Source organism: Lolium perenne, chromosome 6, assembly GCF_019359855.2.
Source record: "Lolium perenne isolate Kyuss_39 chromosome 6, Kyuss_2.0, whole genome shotgun sequence".
In the NCBI taxonomy this organism is placed as follows: domain Eukaryota; kingdom Viridiplantae; phylum Streptophyta; class Magnoliopsida; order Poales; family Poaceae; genus Lolium; species Lolium perenne.
In genome coordinates, this window is record NC_067249.2 from 68,839,809 (window position 1) to 68,855,860 (window position 16,052).

The following is a 16,052-nucleotide window of genomic DNA, read 5'->3' on the forward strand; positions in this document are numbered from 1 at the left end:
GGAATGTTGATGGTTAAAGCTACTGAGATGCCTGTTGATCTAAGCATGTGGGTCTTGGCATGTTTTGACCCAATTAGAAGTGAGCTAGCTATACCAGGGAGGGGGACCATTCCCGTCGATGCAGCAAGTTACAACAAAGTCTTTGGGCTACCCAATGAAGGTTTGCCTGTACGGTATGAAATGGAAACTGAACCTATAGCCTTCATGAATGAAGAGTACAACATTCAGGGTGGGTCTGCTCCAGGTTTCAAGCAATGGCGCAAGATGATTCAGGAAATGGGAGGGGCAGCTGATATGAAGTTCCTACGGGCATACTGTGCTGCTGTTGTGAGATGTTTTATTTCACCATCAACAAGTGCCAATATCAGTCCAAGGTCATATCCAAGTCTAGTGGATCTCAATGTCATGAAGAAGTCTAATTGGTGCCAGTTTGCAGTTGATCAAATTGTTCAAGAAGTGAAAAAGATGGGAGTCAAAAAGAAATCTGTGTGTTGCAGTTTACATCACCTCGTGGTACTTGATCTTTTTTACCCTTTTCGTGTTTTCGGCCTTGTTTTTTATGTCATAATAAATGTTGCAACATGTGTTGCTTTTTTTTCAGGAGATCTTACTCACTGTTTCTTTCCCTTTACCTTTTTTTGTAGATACTATATCTTGACTCTCTTGATGTTGATGAGCCTGCGCCATCTGTTGAGGAATGTCCCATACGTGCTGCCGCATGGGATGACAAATTAATTCAAGCTGTCATGCGCAAAGATATGAAGTCAAATTGAGAGTTTGGAAAGATGAAGGTATTTTTTAACTACTTAAGTTTTGCTTTACTGGATTGATCTAAGTTGTTTTTAAGTAGATCATCTGTGATGTGGCCGGATCATTTTTCCAAAGCACTCTTACTTCATCATCTAAGTTGTCACATTAGCCCTTCTATTTTGCTTTTTCCACAAAATGTATCTTAGTTCTTGCTTTTTCTATTTTCATATATCTAAGTTGTTTTCTCTGTATCATCTAAGTTACTTGCCATTATAGCTAAGTTGCTTTTTATTACCCTGATCCAAAATTGCTTCATACTCAATACATATGTTGTGTTCCTAAGCTGCTTACTAGCCACATCTAATTTGTTACATATTAGTACATCTAAATCGCTCATACAAAATGTACCTTACTTCTTCATTCTTCTGTTTTTCGTATATCCAAGTTTTTTCTATGTGTCATCTAAATTACTTGCCAAAATAACTAAGTTGTTTTACTGCACTGGTCCAAATTGCTTCATATTAGTACATATGTTTTTGTGTTCTTAGGCTGCTTACTAGGCACAACTAAGTTGCTTTAGTTTCGAGGTGTAAGTTGTTCCAGTGATTCATATAAACCGCTCATAGTTCAGTTCAAAATGCACACTCATGCTAACAAATTATGACATTTCCTGATTTTTTACAGTTGAAAGATGGGGTGGGGGTGACTATTAGAGACGGTCTTTTTGTCGGGATGACGAGATTAGAAGAGTTCGTATCATCAAGGTTGCCTAGGAATTACCCATGTCAGGTAATTTCATTTTTCCTTTTTCCCACTTTTTATTTTTCTGTTTTCTCAAAATGTACACAGTGATTTCATACAAAACTAAATAATTATCACTAGTTTTTTGCTTTTGTATTTGCTGAGCAGAAAAAGAGGGAACTTGCTGTGATGATTGGGGAGCTATGCACAGATATCTCCAACGGGTTGGGCACTTTCATAGAACAAGTAGGGGACTTTGAACAAGCAGAAGAGAGTGTGATGTCTACTTCCCCCTCCTTTTCCTGTAGACAGTGTTGGGCCTCCAAGAGCAGAGGTTTGTAGAACAGCAGCAAGTTTTCCCTTAAGTGGATCACCCAAGGTTTATCGAACTCAGGGAGGAAGAGGTCAAAGATATCCCTCTCATGCAACCCTGCAACCACAAAGCAAGAAGTCTCTTGTGTCCCCAACACACCAAATAGGTGCACTAGTTCGGCGAAGAGATAGTGAAATACAGGTGGTATGAATATATATGAGCAGTAGCAACGGTGCCAGAAAATAGCTTGCTGGCGTGTAGTTGATGGTGGTAGTATTGCAGCAGCAGTAACACAGTGAAATAGCAAACAAGCAGTAGTAACGCAGCAGTAGTAAACAAGTAGCGATAGCAGTATTTAAGAACAAGGCCTAGGGATTACACTTTCACTAGTGGACACTCTCAACATTGATCACATAACAGAATAGATAAATGCATACTCTACACTTTTGTTGGATGATGAACACATTGCGTAGGATTACACGAACCCTCAATGCCGGAGTTAACAAGCTCCACAATAATGTTCATGTTTTAGTAACCTTATAGTGTAAGATAGATCAAAAGACTAAACCAAGTACTAACATAGCATGCACACTGTCACCTTCATGCATATGTAGGAGGAATAGATCACATCAATACCATCATAGCAATAATTAACTTCATAATCTACAAGAGATCATGATCATAGCATAAACCAAGTACTAACACGGTGCACACACTGTCACCTTTACACACGTGCAGGAGGAATAAAACTACTTTAATAACATTGCTAGAGTAGCACATAGATAAATTGTGATACAAACTCATATGAATCTCAATCATGTAAAGCAGCTCATGAGATCATTGTATTGAGGTACATAGGAGAGAGATTAACCACATAGCTACCGGTACAGCCCCGAGCCTCGATGGAGAACTACTCCCTCCTCATGGGAGCAGCAGCGGTGATGAAGATGGCGGTGGAGATGGCAGCGGTGTCGATGGAGAAGCCTTCCGGGGGCACTTCCCCGTTCCGGCAGCGTGCCGGAACAGAGACTCCTGTCCCCCAGATCTTGGCTTCGCGATGGCGGCGGCTCTGGAAGGTTTCTGTGGGTTTCGTCGAACGCATCAGGGTTTTCGATCCAGGGGCTTTATATAGGCGAAGAGGCGGCGCAGGAGGGTCGAAGGGCTGGCCAAACCATAGGGCGGCGCGGCCCCCCCTCTGGCCACGCCAGCCTGTAGTTTGGTGGGCCTGTGGCCCCCCTCTGACCTCTCTGGTGTGTTCTGGATGCTTCCGGGGATTCTAAGATCTTTGGCGTTGATTTCGTCCGATTCCGAGAATATTTCGTTACTAGGATTTCTGAAACCAAAAACAGCAGAAAACAGAACCGGCACCGTGGCATCTTGTTAATAGGTTAGTTAGGAAAATGCATGAAAATGATATAAAGTGTGAACAAAACATGTTGGTATTGTCATAAAACAAGCATGGAACATCGGAAATTATAGATACGTTGGAGACGTATCAGCATCCCCAAGCTTAGTTCCTACTCGTCCTCGAGTAGGTAAACGATAAAAGATAATTTCTGAGGTGACATGCTACCAACATAATCTTAATCATACCATTGTAAAGCATATGAGATGAATGCAGCGATTCGAAACAATGTAAATGCAATGAGTAAACAAGTGAATCATATAGCAAAGACTTTTCATGAATAGTACTTTCGAGACAAGCATCAATAAGTCTTGCATAAGAGTTACTCATAAAGCAATAAATTCATAGCAGAGACATTGAAGCAACACAATGGAAGATTAAGTTTCAGCGGTTGCTTTCAACTTGTAACATGTATATCTCATGGATAGTTGTCAATGCAAAGCAATATAACAAATGCAATAAGCAAGTATATAAGAATCAATGCACAGTTCACACAAATGTTTGCTTCTTGAGGTGGAGAAAGATAGGTGAACTGACTCAACAATAAAAGTAAAAGAATGGTCCTTCAAAGAGGAAAGCATCGATTGCTATATTTGTGCTAGAGCTTTTATTTTGAAAACATGAAACAATTTTGTCAACGGTAGTAATAAAGCATATGTATCATGTAAATTATATCTTACAAGTTGCAAGCCTCATGCATAGTATACTAATAGTGCCCGCACCTTGTCCTAATTAGCTTGGACTACCGGATCATCACAATGCACATGTTTTAACCAAGTGTCACAAAGGGGTACCTCTATGCACTGTACAAAGGTCTAAGGAGAAAGCTCGCATTGGATTTCTCGCTATTGATTATTCTCAACTTAGACATCCATACCGGGACAACATAGACAACAGATAATGGACTCCTCTTTTATACATAAGCATGTAACAACAATTAATAATTTTCTCATATGAGATTGAGGATATATGTCCAAAACTGAAACTTCCACCATGGATCATGGCTTTAGTTAGCGGCCCAATGTTCTTCTCTAACAATATGCATGCTTAACCATAGGGTGGTAGATCTCTCTTACTTCAGACAAGACGGATATGCATAGCAACTCACATGAAATTCAACAATGAATAGTTGATGGCGTCCCCAGTGAACATGGTTATCGCACAACAAGCAACTTAATAAGAGATAAAGTGCATAATTACATATTCAATACCACAATAGTTTTTAAGCTATTTGTCCCATGAGCTATATATTGCAAAGGTGAATGATGGAATTTTAAAGGTAGCACTCAAGCAATTTACTTTGGAATGGCGGAAAATACCATGTAGTAGGTAGGTATGGTGGACACAAATGGCATAGTGTTGTTTGGCTCAAGGATTTGGATGCATGAGAAGTATTCCCTCTCGATACAAGGTTTAGGCTAGCAAGGTTGTTTGAAGCAAACACAAGCATGAACTAGTACAGCAAAACTCACATAAAAGACATATTACAAGCATTATAAAACTATACATCGTCTTCCTTGTTGTTCAAACATCTTACTAGAAAATATCTAGACTCTAGAGAAACCACTCATGCAAACCCAAATTTTAACAAGCTCTATGTATTTCCTCACTAATGGGTGCAAGGTATATGATGCAAGAGCTTAAACAAGAGCACAACAATTGCCAAGTATCACATTATTCAAGACATCACACCAATTTCTACATGTAGCATTTTCCAATTCCAACCATATAATAATTTAACGAAGCAGTTTCAACCTTCGCCATGAATATTATGAGCTAAGAACACATGTGTTCATACGAACCAGCGGAGCATGTCTCTCTCCCACACAAGCATTTATTCAAACACAAACAAAAACAAAAGCATACAGACGCTCCAAGTAAAGCACATAAGATGTGACCGAATAAAAATATAGTTTCAAGAGAAGGAACCTGATAATTTGTCGATGAAGAAGGCGATGCCTTGGGCATCCCCAAGCTTAGACGCTTGAGTCTTCTTGAAATATGCAGGGATGAACCACCGGGGCATCCCCAAGCTTAGAGCTTTCACTCTTCTTGATCATAGTATATCATCCTCCTTTCTTGACCCTTGAAAACTTCCTCCACACCAAACTCGAAACAACTCATTAGAGGGTTAGTGCACAATAAAAATTAACATATTCAGAGGTGACACAATCATTCTTAACACTTCTGGACATTGCATAATGCTACTGGACATTAGTGGATCAAAGAAATTCATCCAACATAGCAAAAGAGGCAATGCGAAATAAAAGGCAGAATCTGTCAAAACAGAACAGTTCGTATTGACGAATTTTAAAATGGCAGCAGACTTGCTCAAATGAAAATGCTCAAATTGAATGAAAGTTGCGTACATATCTGAGGATCATGCACGTAAATTGGCTTAATTTTCTGAGTTACCTACAGGGAGGTGGACCCAGATTCGTGACAGCAAAGAAATCTGGAACTGCGCAGTAATCCAAATCTAGTACTTACTTTTCTATCAATGGCTTTACTTGGCACAACAAAACACAAAACTAAGATAAGGAGAGGTTGCTACAGTAGTAAACAACTTCCAAGACACAAAATAAAAACAAAGTACTGTAGCAAAATAACACATGGGTTATCTCCCAAGAAGTTCTTTTCTTTATAGCCATTAAGATAGGCTCAGCAGTTTTAATGATGCACTCGCAAGAAATAGTATTTGAAGCAAAAAGAGAGCATCAAAAGGCAAGTATGAAACAAATTTAAGCCTAACATGCTTCCTATGCTTAGGAATCTTGTAAATAAACAAGTTCAAGAAGCATAATGCAACAAGCATAGAAAGATAAAACAAGTATAGCTTCAAAAATTTCAGCACATAGAGAGGTGTTTTAGTAACATGAAAATTTCTACAACCATATTTTCCTCTCTCATAATAACTTTCAGTAGCAACATGAGCAAACTCAACAATATAACTATCACATAAAGCATTCTTATCATGAGTCTCATGCATAAAATTATTACTCTCCACATAAGCATAATCAATTTTATTAGTAATAGTGGGAGCAAATTCAACAAAGTAGCTATCATTATTATTCTCATCAAGTGTTGGAGGCATAGTATAATCACAACAAAATTTACTCTCCATAGTAGGTGGTACCAAAAGACTACTATCATTATAATCATCATAAATAGGAGGCAAAGTATCATCAAAGAAAATTTTCTCCTCAATGCTTGGTGGACTAAAAAGATCATGCTCATCAAAGCCAGCTTCCCCAAGCTTAGAATTTTCCATATCATTAGCAACAATGGTGTTCAAAGTATTCATGCTAACATGTTCCATGGGTTTTTTAATTTTCGCATTAAACCATTCATGTCTTGACTCAGGAAATAGTACAAAGAGCTCACAGATGTTTTCCATTATGCCTAACTAGTGTAAACAAGAAACAAAAAGTTGCAATTGCAGGATCTAAAGGAAATAGCTTCGAGTACTTACGATGGCGGAAAATAGCTTGGTAGCCGAGGTCCAGAGTGTGAGTACCTTTTACCTTTCCTCCCCGGCAACGGCGCCAGAAAAGTGCTTGATGTCTACTTCCCCCTCCTTTTCCTGTAGACAGTGTTGGGCCTCCAAGAGCAGAGGTTTGTAGAACAGCAGCAAGTTTTCCCTTAAGTGGATCACCCAAGGTTTATCGAACTCAGGGAGGAAGAGGTCAAAGATATCCCTCTCATGCAACCCTGCAACCACAAAGCAAGAAGTCTCTTGTGTCCCCAACACACCAAATAGGTGCACTAGTTCGGCGAAGAGATAGTGAAATACAGGTGGTATGAATATATATGAGCAGTAGCAACGGTGCCAGAAAATAGCTTGCTGGCGTGTAGTTGATGGTGGTAGTATTGCAGCAGCAGTAACACAGTGAAATAGCAAACAAGTAGTAGTAACGCAGCAGTAGTAAACAAGTAGCGATAGCAGTATTTAAGAACAAGGCCTAGGGATTACACTTTCACTAGTGGACACTCTCAACATTGATCACATAACAGAATAGATAAATGCATACTCTACACTTTTGTTGGATGATGAACACATTGCGTAGGATTACACGAACCCTCAATGCCGGAGTTAACAAGCTCCACAATAATGTTCATGTTTTAGTAACCTTATAGTGTAAGATAGATCAAAAGACTAAACCAAGTACTAACATAGCATGCACACTGTCACCTTCATGCATATGTAGGAGGAATAGATCACATCAATACCATCATAGCAATAATTAACTTCATAATCTACAAGAGATCATGATCATAGCATAAACCAAGTACTAACACGGTGCACACACTGTCACCTTTACACACGTGCAGGAGGAATAAAACTACTTTAATAACATTGCTAGAGTAGCACATAGATAAATTGTGATACAAACTCATATGAATCTCAATCATGTAAAGCAGCTCATGAGATCATTGTATTGAGGTACATAGGAGAGAGATTAACCACATAGCTACCGGTACAGCCCCGAGCCTCGATGGAGAACTACTCCCTCCTCATGGGAGCAGCAGCGGTGATGAAGATGGCGGTGGAGATGGCAGCGGTGTCGATGGAGAAGCCTTCCGGGGGCACTTCCCCGTTCCGGCAGCGTGCCGGAACAGAGACTCCTGTCCCCCAGATCTTGGCTTCGCGATGGCGGCGGCTCTGGAAGGTTTCTGTGGGTTTCGTCGAACGCATCAGGGTTTTCGATCCAGGGGCTTTATATAGGCGAAGAGGCGGCGCAGGAGGGTCGAAGGGCTGGCCAAACCATAGGGCGGCGCGGCCCCCCCTCTGGCCGCGCCAGCCTGTAGTTTGGTGGGCCTGTGGCCCCCCTCTGACCTCTCTGGTGTGTTCTGGATGCTTCCGGGGATTCTAAGATCTTTGGCATTGATTTCGTCCGATTCCGAGAATATTTCGTTACTAGGATTTCTAAAACCAAAAACAGCAGAAAATAGGAACTGGCACTGTGGCATCTTGTTAATAGGTTAGTTCCGGAAAATGCATGAAAATGATATAAAGTGTGAACAAAACATGTTGGTATTGTCATAAAACAAGCATGGAACATCGGAAATTATAGATACGTTGGAGACGTATCAGAGTGCAAAAGGTGTTTGTGGAAGAGTTAGGAAGAGGCAAAGGCCTGAACCTTCTATTGTTGTTGATGAAGAGGATGCTGAGGATGCGGATGATGAGGATTACAATGCAGATGGTAATGACGATGACGAAGAAGATGAAGACGCTGATGACGAGGATGATGAAGGCGATGACGACAGTGACAATGAAGATGGTGCCAGCAAACAACAACCTTCAAATGGACAGCACATTGAGGATGATGATTTCCAAGACCGTGATGCTCGTTTTGATAATACACCAAGGAGATCTCCTCGTTTCGACAATACACCAAGGAGATCTGCTAGGTTGGGAAATGTGAACACTCAATCAGTTGGGGCAGCAAACACTCCATTGCCTGGACTGAGCCCGTTCTCAGATATCAGAGGGTTTGCGGCATCCAGAGGCAAAGACATTGACATGACAAACAACCAGGGCCCAAAATTCTTTGATATAACAGAGAAGATATACCCCAATTCCATATTCATGGAGGAGATAGCAAGGTCTCAAAGGGGTTCTCCTACAACAACACCACCACTGGATCAGTTCAGCAGGGACACTGTTGTACAGAAAGTTCAGACAGAGTGCATTGCATTTGATAAGTTAGCAATCAGGGGTGATAAAGGAGTCCAGATGAAACAAAAAATGGTTGCGCATCGTACCAGACCTTTGGATACAAATGTGCAATCTGAAATAGTTCAGGATCAGGTCACAGTACAGTCTGCCAACCAAACTGTAACTCTGTTGGGACCAAAATCAGCTATGGCAATGTCAGACACAACTATGGTCGATACGGCAGCAACTTCAGCTAATCAAGCGCCTGTTTCACCTCGAAGAGCTGCAACTAGTTCAAGAATAGCAGCCCACAACACAGGTGCAGCACCGCAACCTCCTCCAGACGCAAGTCATGCAGTTTCACTAACAAAAAATCCAGCACAAGCTCTTTTCATTCGTACGTCTCCACGCCGGAACAAGAATACTCCAACATCTCCTGCTACGCCTTCTACTTGTCAAGGATCGCAGACCAACAGTGCCGCCAAGAAATCAACGGTTCCAACTCATCAAACTTGTCCACCTCCGCGAGCTAAGGATCCTAGATGGGAGAAGGGTTGTGACCCGCCATCTTTCAGCCTTGGGTTTGATAGTCCACAGAAAAGCCAACAACAAACTCCTGTAGTTGCAGCATATGATGGGACAACACCACAATCTTTTAGGTCCTTTGGGTCTCCAATTTTCGATGACTACGACGATGTTTGGAGTCCAGAGATGGAGGAAGAAGCCATTGCTTTATGTACCAAGGTTGAAAGGGAGAAAGGCTACCTGACAGACGAAGCAGATACTATCGGTGCAGGACATCAAAGTGAAGCTGAACTCCAAACACCAACTCCTGTTGGCAACAAGGTCACTCCTTCCATGGATGGTTCTGGAAGCAACTCAAATGCAGCTCCTGGCCGGATCATCCGACCAGCTGCATGTTATAAGTCACCGTACATAGACTTTTCAAGCAAAAATACATATGCATGCTCTGCTGATGTGAAGGAAGTTTATGATCTAGTTATCTCAGGTGGCAAACGAAATGGAAGGGGTCAGCACAAGGACAACACCCCAATCATTGTCAACTTCGAGAAGTTTTTTGTGTCCCATCAGGAACTGGCAAACTCAATGATGCCTTGTGCTGAGCTAGATAACACAATATTCGAACTAGGTCTCGAATCAATTATGCTGAGGAAAGATAAGAATGACAAGAAAGTTGTGATGCCTTTGAGATTTATGGTTAGCACCCCAACACCTTTTTTTGTGTCTGTTTTTGTTCTGTTTCTTTTTACTTGTCAAGCACAGATATTCGAAGCAAAACTAACTGCACCACCTGGGGGATTCCTCAAATCTTTTCTGTAGACATTACTTCAGGAATATGGTTGGAATCACAAGCATGTCAAGAAGTACTTTGCGAAGAAGGATGCGCATCTTGACAAGAAAGACTTGGTAATCTTTTCCCCCCTTTCTTTTTCCTTTTTTGTGTTCATTCATATTCTGGACCACGGTCATTCTAGTTGTGTTTTGCACCTGATTTCTTTGTTATCTGCCAACCACACGAACAGGTGTTGCTTCCAGTGTTGGAAAACATGAGCGAAGACCCAAGTGTGAAAGTGAACCACTACTGGTTGCTTGTTCTCAACATCAAAGATAGAAGATTCGAAGTTCTTGACTCTATGAGGACAATAAATGATAAAAAATTGGGCCTGCTTGTGAAGAATCTTCAGGAAGCAATAACATCTCTATGGAATGAAGAGTACCCAAAATCACGCATCAAGCTTGAGAAGTTTGACGTCAGCGACATTTTTGCTCCAAAGCAGAAAACTAAGTAAGCACATAAAAACACTCATTCAGATAACTTGCTTTTATTAGCATCTAAGTTTTGCTCCTACTGCACATCTAAGTTGCTTTCCAATAGTAGCCAAATATGTTCTTTTTTTGCTTCACCTTACTGTGGACACCCTAGTTGCTTCCAGCAAGTACTTTTGTTGTTTCACTAGCAACAACTTAGTTGCTTCTATAAGAAGGTTTCCATAGTTCAAATTTAACACTAATTTGCTTTTCAACTTATACCATAGTTGCCTACCTTTTTTTGAGCTAAGTTTGCTTGTGTGCAACTTCTCCTTACATTAGTTGCTTCTGAACAGATGATATGCATCAGGAAGCAATTCTGTGATTCAATAGTTGTGTTTTATGCATCAGGCACTTCTATAAAAACACTCCTTCAGATAACTTGCTTACTGTATACTGCAGTTGCCTGCTTTTTGCAGCTTTTGTTTAGTTCCTTTTTGCTGTCCAAAGTTAAGTTATTACCTTACTTTCTTAGCATCTAAGTTTGCTCCTACTGCACATCTAAGTTGATTTTCAGTAGTAGCCTAGATGTTCTTGCTTCACCTAATTGTGGACTCCCAAGTTGCTTACAGCAAGTACATTTATTTGTTTCACTAAAAACAACTTAGTTGCTGCTAAAAGAAGGTTGCCATAGTTCAACATGAGTACTAATTTGCTTTTCAATTTATACCATAGTTGCCTACTTTAGGTTTGCTTGTGCTAGCCTCACACAAGTTCTTCTAAAAAATGTGTGCAACTTCTCCTTACCTTAGTTGCTTCTGCACAACCCCATTTTTGCTTCCTCTCACATGTGTTTTTTGCTCTCCAGTAGCATGTGTTATTTGCTCTCCAGTAGCATCTAAGTTGCTTAACCAGCATGCTCAAAATAGTTTCTGGGGGGAAGTACTTGTACTAAAGTAGGCTAAGTTATTTTCTTTGCTATAGATAGGTTGCTTCTTACTAGCTTCATACAATTTCATTTCCAATTCCTTTTCCAAATAAATCTAGTTGTTCCAAACATAATAGCTAAGTTGCTTACTTCGTTTGTGCTAATTTGATTCACTTGTTCTTCTGTAACTCATATAAATTACTTGCTCGAATACATAACTTATATACCCACTTTTTTTCTCGCAGCAAGGATTGTGGTGTCCATGCACTTATGAATGCTGAGCACTGGACAGGAAGGTCTCTCCCAAACTATGGAGGCAAGGACATATCAAATATTAGGAAAATCATGACTCACACATGGGTTACTTCCATCCACAACACCATCGACTGGAGGAAAGCTCTCAAGAAGAAAGGAAAATGATGTATATTCTCTCCTTCTAACTACTTGCATTACTGAAATTCAATTTGGGAAGCACAAATTACATTGCAGTATTGAAAATTCAACATTTCAAGCACAATTACATCTTATAATTGTAGACTGTGACATAAGTTGTTGTGTCTTGCAATACTTTCCGATCTTACACACACAGAGAAAAATGACCTTGAGCAGACATAATTTAAGTTCATCCTTTCAGAGAATTTTCACACGTTGCTGAATTATGTCCAGGCAATCCGCACAACGTACACAGAATTGTTCTTTTTGCTTGCAACTCAATCCCACCAGGGTATCGATTCTTCTTTCTTCCTTTTGTATTCGACCTAGGAGGATCAAGAATAACCATAGCTTCTTCACTTGCCCCAACCATGTGACTTGCCTGTTGCACATATGGAATGTCAGACTCTACGCTTTTCTGCTTCTTGTTTGGACGACATTGGCGAGTAGGGGCGACGGTGTCTGGCTGTCCTTGCCGGGAAGTTGTCTTGGTGCGGGTTTAGTTGTTGGTGGCACATCACATGTAGTATGTGCTGTTGGCACATGCCCTGGAGCTGACCGAGGTGCCTGCTGCCTGTTTGATGTTGTAGGTGGAGGTACTGGTCGCGTTCGGGTAGGCGCTGAAGATGTTCTCTGATGCGTAGTAGGTGCTGAAGTAGATGTCCTATTAGAATTAGGATTTTCTGACTGTTCAGGTGCTGAAGTAGTTGGTTTCCTCTTCCTTTTTACCTTGTTTAGTTGTGCAAACTCAGTTGTCATTTCTCTGATGTGTCTACGAGCAATAGCATCATGCTGGTCTGATGCACTTGCTAGTTTAGCCAAAGCAACAAACTTAGTTGACAAGTTTGCAAACCGCAATTTCTGCCGTGATTCTTCAGGCATAACATCATCTTGTGCTGGGACAGTTGGCTGAACCACAGTTTGCAATGCAGCTGGAGTCCATCTTCGTAATATGTATTGATCTGGTATAGCATCAACACCAATATGCGTAAACACTTTTAAGACATGACAACATAGCAAACCGTCACGCTCAAACTTGCAGCACTCGCAGTTGAATTGCCCACCATTAGCATTAACCATGTAGTACCTTCCACCATAAGGATAGCACTTCTCATTGTTAGGAACTAGCTGGTACAAATTATTGCCCTGTGGTTGGACATTATAACAGCCAATGAGCGCGAACTCCTTCCTGAACCGATGGTAGATGGGACGTGTGTACACAGCCAAGGCTTGCTTCTCAATAGGGAACGGCGACCATGGATCTGGCTCAAGCTCATCCGTGCGGAAATCATTGTGGCCCTCCTTACCCAATATCCGTTGCTGTAGCTTCTCATATTGTTTAACAAAATGCTTGATTGAGTTGTGAGGGTTGATGTAACGTTTTAGAACAGCGTTAAATCCCTCACTCCTCTGAGTTGATTGCAAAAATTGGAAGAATCGATGTCTGTAGTAGCATGGAACCCAGAATTTTGCATACTTATTCAACCATAAAAATGTTTCATGCTCAGCTAAATCCCACTTTGCAATCATTTCTGCCCATCTTGCTTCAAATTCATCCTCACTCATACTTTCATTGATGCATTCATTGAAGTCTTCAGTCAAACCAGGGTGCCTACCCAGGAATGGCCCGAGCTTCTCATTTGCTTTCTTCATAACGTGCCAGCGGCAGTTGCGGTGACAAGTGTCAAAGAAAACTTCTCTGATTGCATTCCTCATAGCCACGTCCTGGTCTGTTATAATATTTGTTGGCTGCAAACCATGCATAGCATCAAGGAACTGGGTGAAAAGCCATGTAAACTCTCCTCTTTCTCATCCCTTAGGAAACCACAGCCAAGCATGAAGGACTGTCCATGTCTGTTTATCCCAACAAATGGAGCAAATGGCATATTGAACTGATTAGTCAAGAAAGTTGTATCAAATGACACACAATCATGATATGCTTCTGTGTAAGCCTTCCTTGCAGCACTGTCAACCCAGAAAATGTTTTCAACCCTGTGCTCTTCATCAAAAGAAATTCGAGAGTAGAAACCCGGGTCCTTGTCCTTCAACTCTGCAAAATAAGCCACTGTCTCAGCAATGTCCCATTCCTTCTCCTCCTTCCTCAAACTTGTTCGCAGATTTGTTATAGCTTTTGGATCATAGGGGACGAAACATTCTTCAGCATAAAAAGAAGACATCACTGTCATCATACGCCCAGTTTCTAAGTTGCAGTCATGTAGGCATTTCAGGAACTCCCTTTCATCTCTAGATATGCCTTTGTGTGATCTCAGGTACTTTGTCAGTGAAGGTTTCACAAGCATGGGGTGATTGTGTTCTGCAATAAAATATGTCACTTCATATTTGTTGTTAATCAACTTCACACACATTTTTGTTGGACACTTGGTTTGCTTTATTTTTTCCCTTTGCCGCTTAACTCCTGCAGTTTTTGGTTTCTTGGACGGTCCAGCTTCTTCTCCATCCCCGTCTTCATCATCTAGCTGGACAGGGCTAACCTCTTCTACAATTTTGACTCTCTCCTCTTGAATTTGCTCTTCTGTTTTCGGTGCCCGATACTTGTTGCACACAAATTGTTGCTTCCGCACCACCTTACTGAAAGGTTGCCTCAGTGATGTGTTTGATTTGATAGAAAACCCCGTTCTTTTTGAGTAAGCATTGTAGTGCTCTCTGGCATCTTCGATTGTGTCAAATCGCATACCAAGGAAGGGTTCTTGAGGACCAGATGCAACTTCTTCATTAGGAGCAACTCCATTAGCACCATGATCCGCCAACTCAGGGTTAGAAGAACCACAAAGGGTTGTAGTAGGCATAGTCGTTGTGTTTATGTTTTCAGTGCTAGGATTTGCTGGAGGTGGTGCTGCATTGAATTGCTGCCCTCCACCACTGTGCACATCAGAGTCGCCACCTTGTCCACCATGCTCAGCAAGGAGTGGGTCCTGAGACTCATCGACAACCTCCGTCTGGGCAGCTTGAGTGCAGAAAAAAGGGGTCACTGCCATTTATTCTTGCATCTTCCATGTTGACATCGTCTGGTTCTAGGTTCAGGTCCAAACCACTCATCTGCAAAACAGAAAGTAATTTCATTTTGTTTGTAAGTAAACTTGAAAACTTTGTTTTATGGATGCATCTAAAGTTGCTTCTCTGATTCATCTAAGTTGGTACACTAACGCCATCTAAGTTGTTTTCCCGAATTGCATTTTTGGTTCAGATCTGCATGACATAAGATACCAAAGTTTATGGTTGTCACCACCATTCACACCTTCTCACAAACTTGCTTTTTTCAGGTACTGGAGGCTAGCATGGACCAGATCAAGTGTCAAATTTTGCTTCATCGATCAGCCACTATGTAATTAGCACTATGACGGAAGAAACTTTTGCTGAGCATCTCAAACGGTAGCTAAGTCGATCATTTTACTGCTTAGCTTTGTCATGTGACAATACTAGTTCTTGTTGAAACATAGTTTGTTCGTCAGTGAACTGGTTGTCTCGATGGTTTCGACAAACTAATGGTACCTAATGCTACTATAGAACCTTCCCAGTACTATGTGACCATATAAATGCATTGCTACTCCTTCCCATTTTTTGTGGCTTATTCTATGGTTAGTATGCATCAGATCATCTAAATTAGTTGCTTGCAAGGTGTTGTCTTGAGTATAATCTGAACTGAAAAGCAACTACCTTGAGGATCCCACCAAATTATAACAGGTTTGTGCCCTCAAAGTTGAGTTTTTTTATCTACATGTGTCTTGTTACAAGTTTATGCTGCTCTTTCTATGATATACAAGCTTGTTTTGCATTTTTCCATGAATTTGTATGCATGAGGAACATACTTATGCATCAGGAAGCAATTCTGTGAGTCAATAGTTGTCTTTTATGCATCAGGCACTACTTGGTTCAGATAAAAATGGATCTGACCATGTAGATCTGGTTTTTGTTTGTGTTTTTGCTCAAATTGTGTTTTTTTTCTGGGAAGAAAACTTGTAGATCTGGTTGCTGATACGTCTCCGACGTATCGATAATTTCTTATGTTCCATGCCACATTATTGATGATATC

General features: G+C 41.0%; 1 protein-coding gene across 1 annotated transcript; it reads right to left on the minus strand.

Annotated features, from left to right (window-relative positions):
- Positions 1-12,518: 12,518 nt before the first annotated feature.
- LOC127310391 (protein FAR1-RELATED SEQUENCE 5-like) lies at positions 12,519-14,997 on the minus strand. Its single transcript, XM_051341072.1, has 4 exons — positions 13,870-14,997; positions 13,024-13,750; positions 12,731-12,963; positions 12,519-12,665 (listed from the first exon to the last, which is right to left on the minus strand). Exons 1-4 carry the CDS (start codon positions 14,995-14,997, stop codon positions 12,519-12,521), a joined length of 2,235 nt encoding a protein of 744 aa, XP_051197032.1.
- Between the last annotated feature and the right edge of the window lie 1,055 nt (positions 14,998-16,052).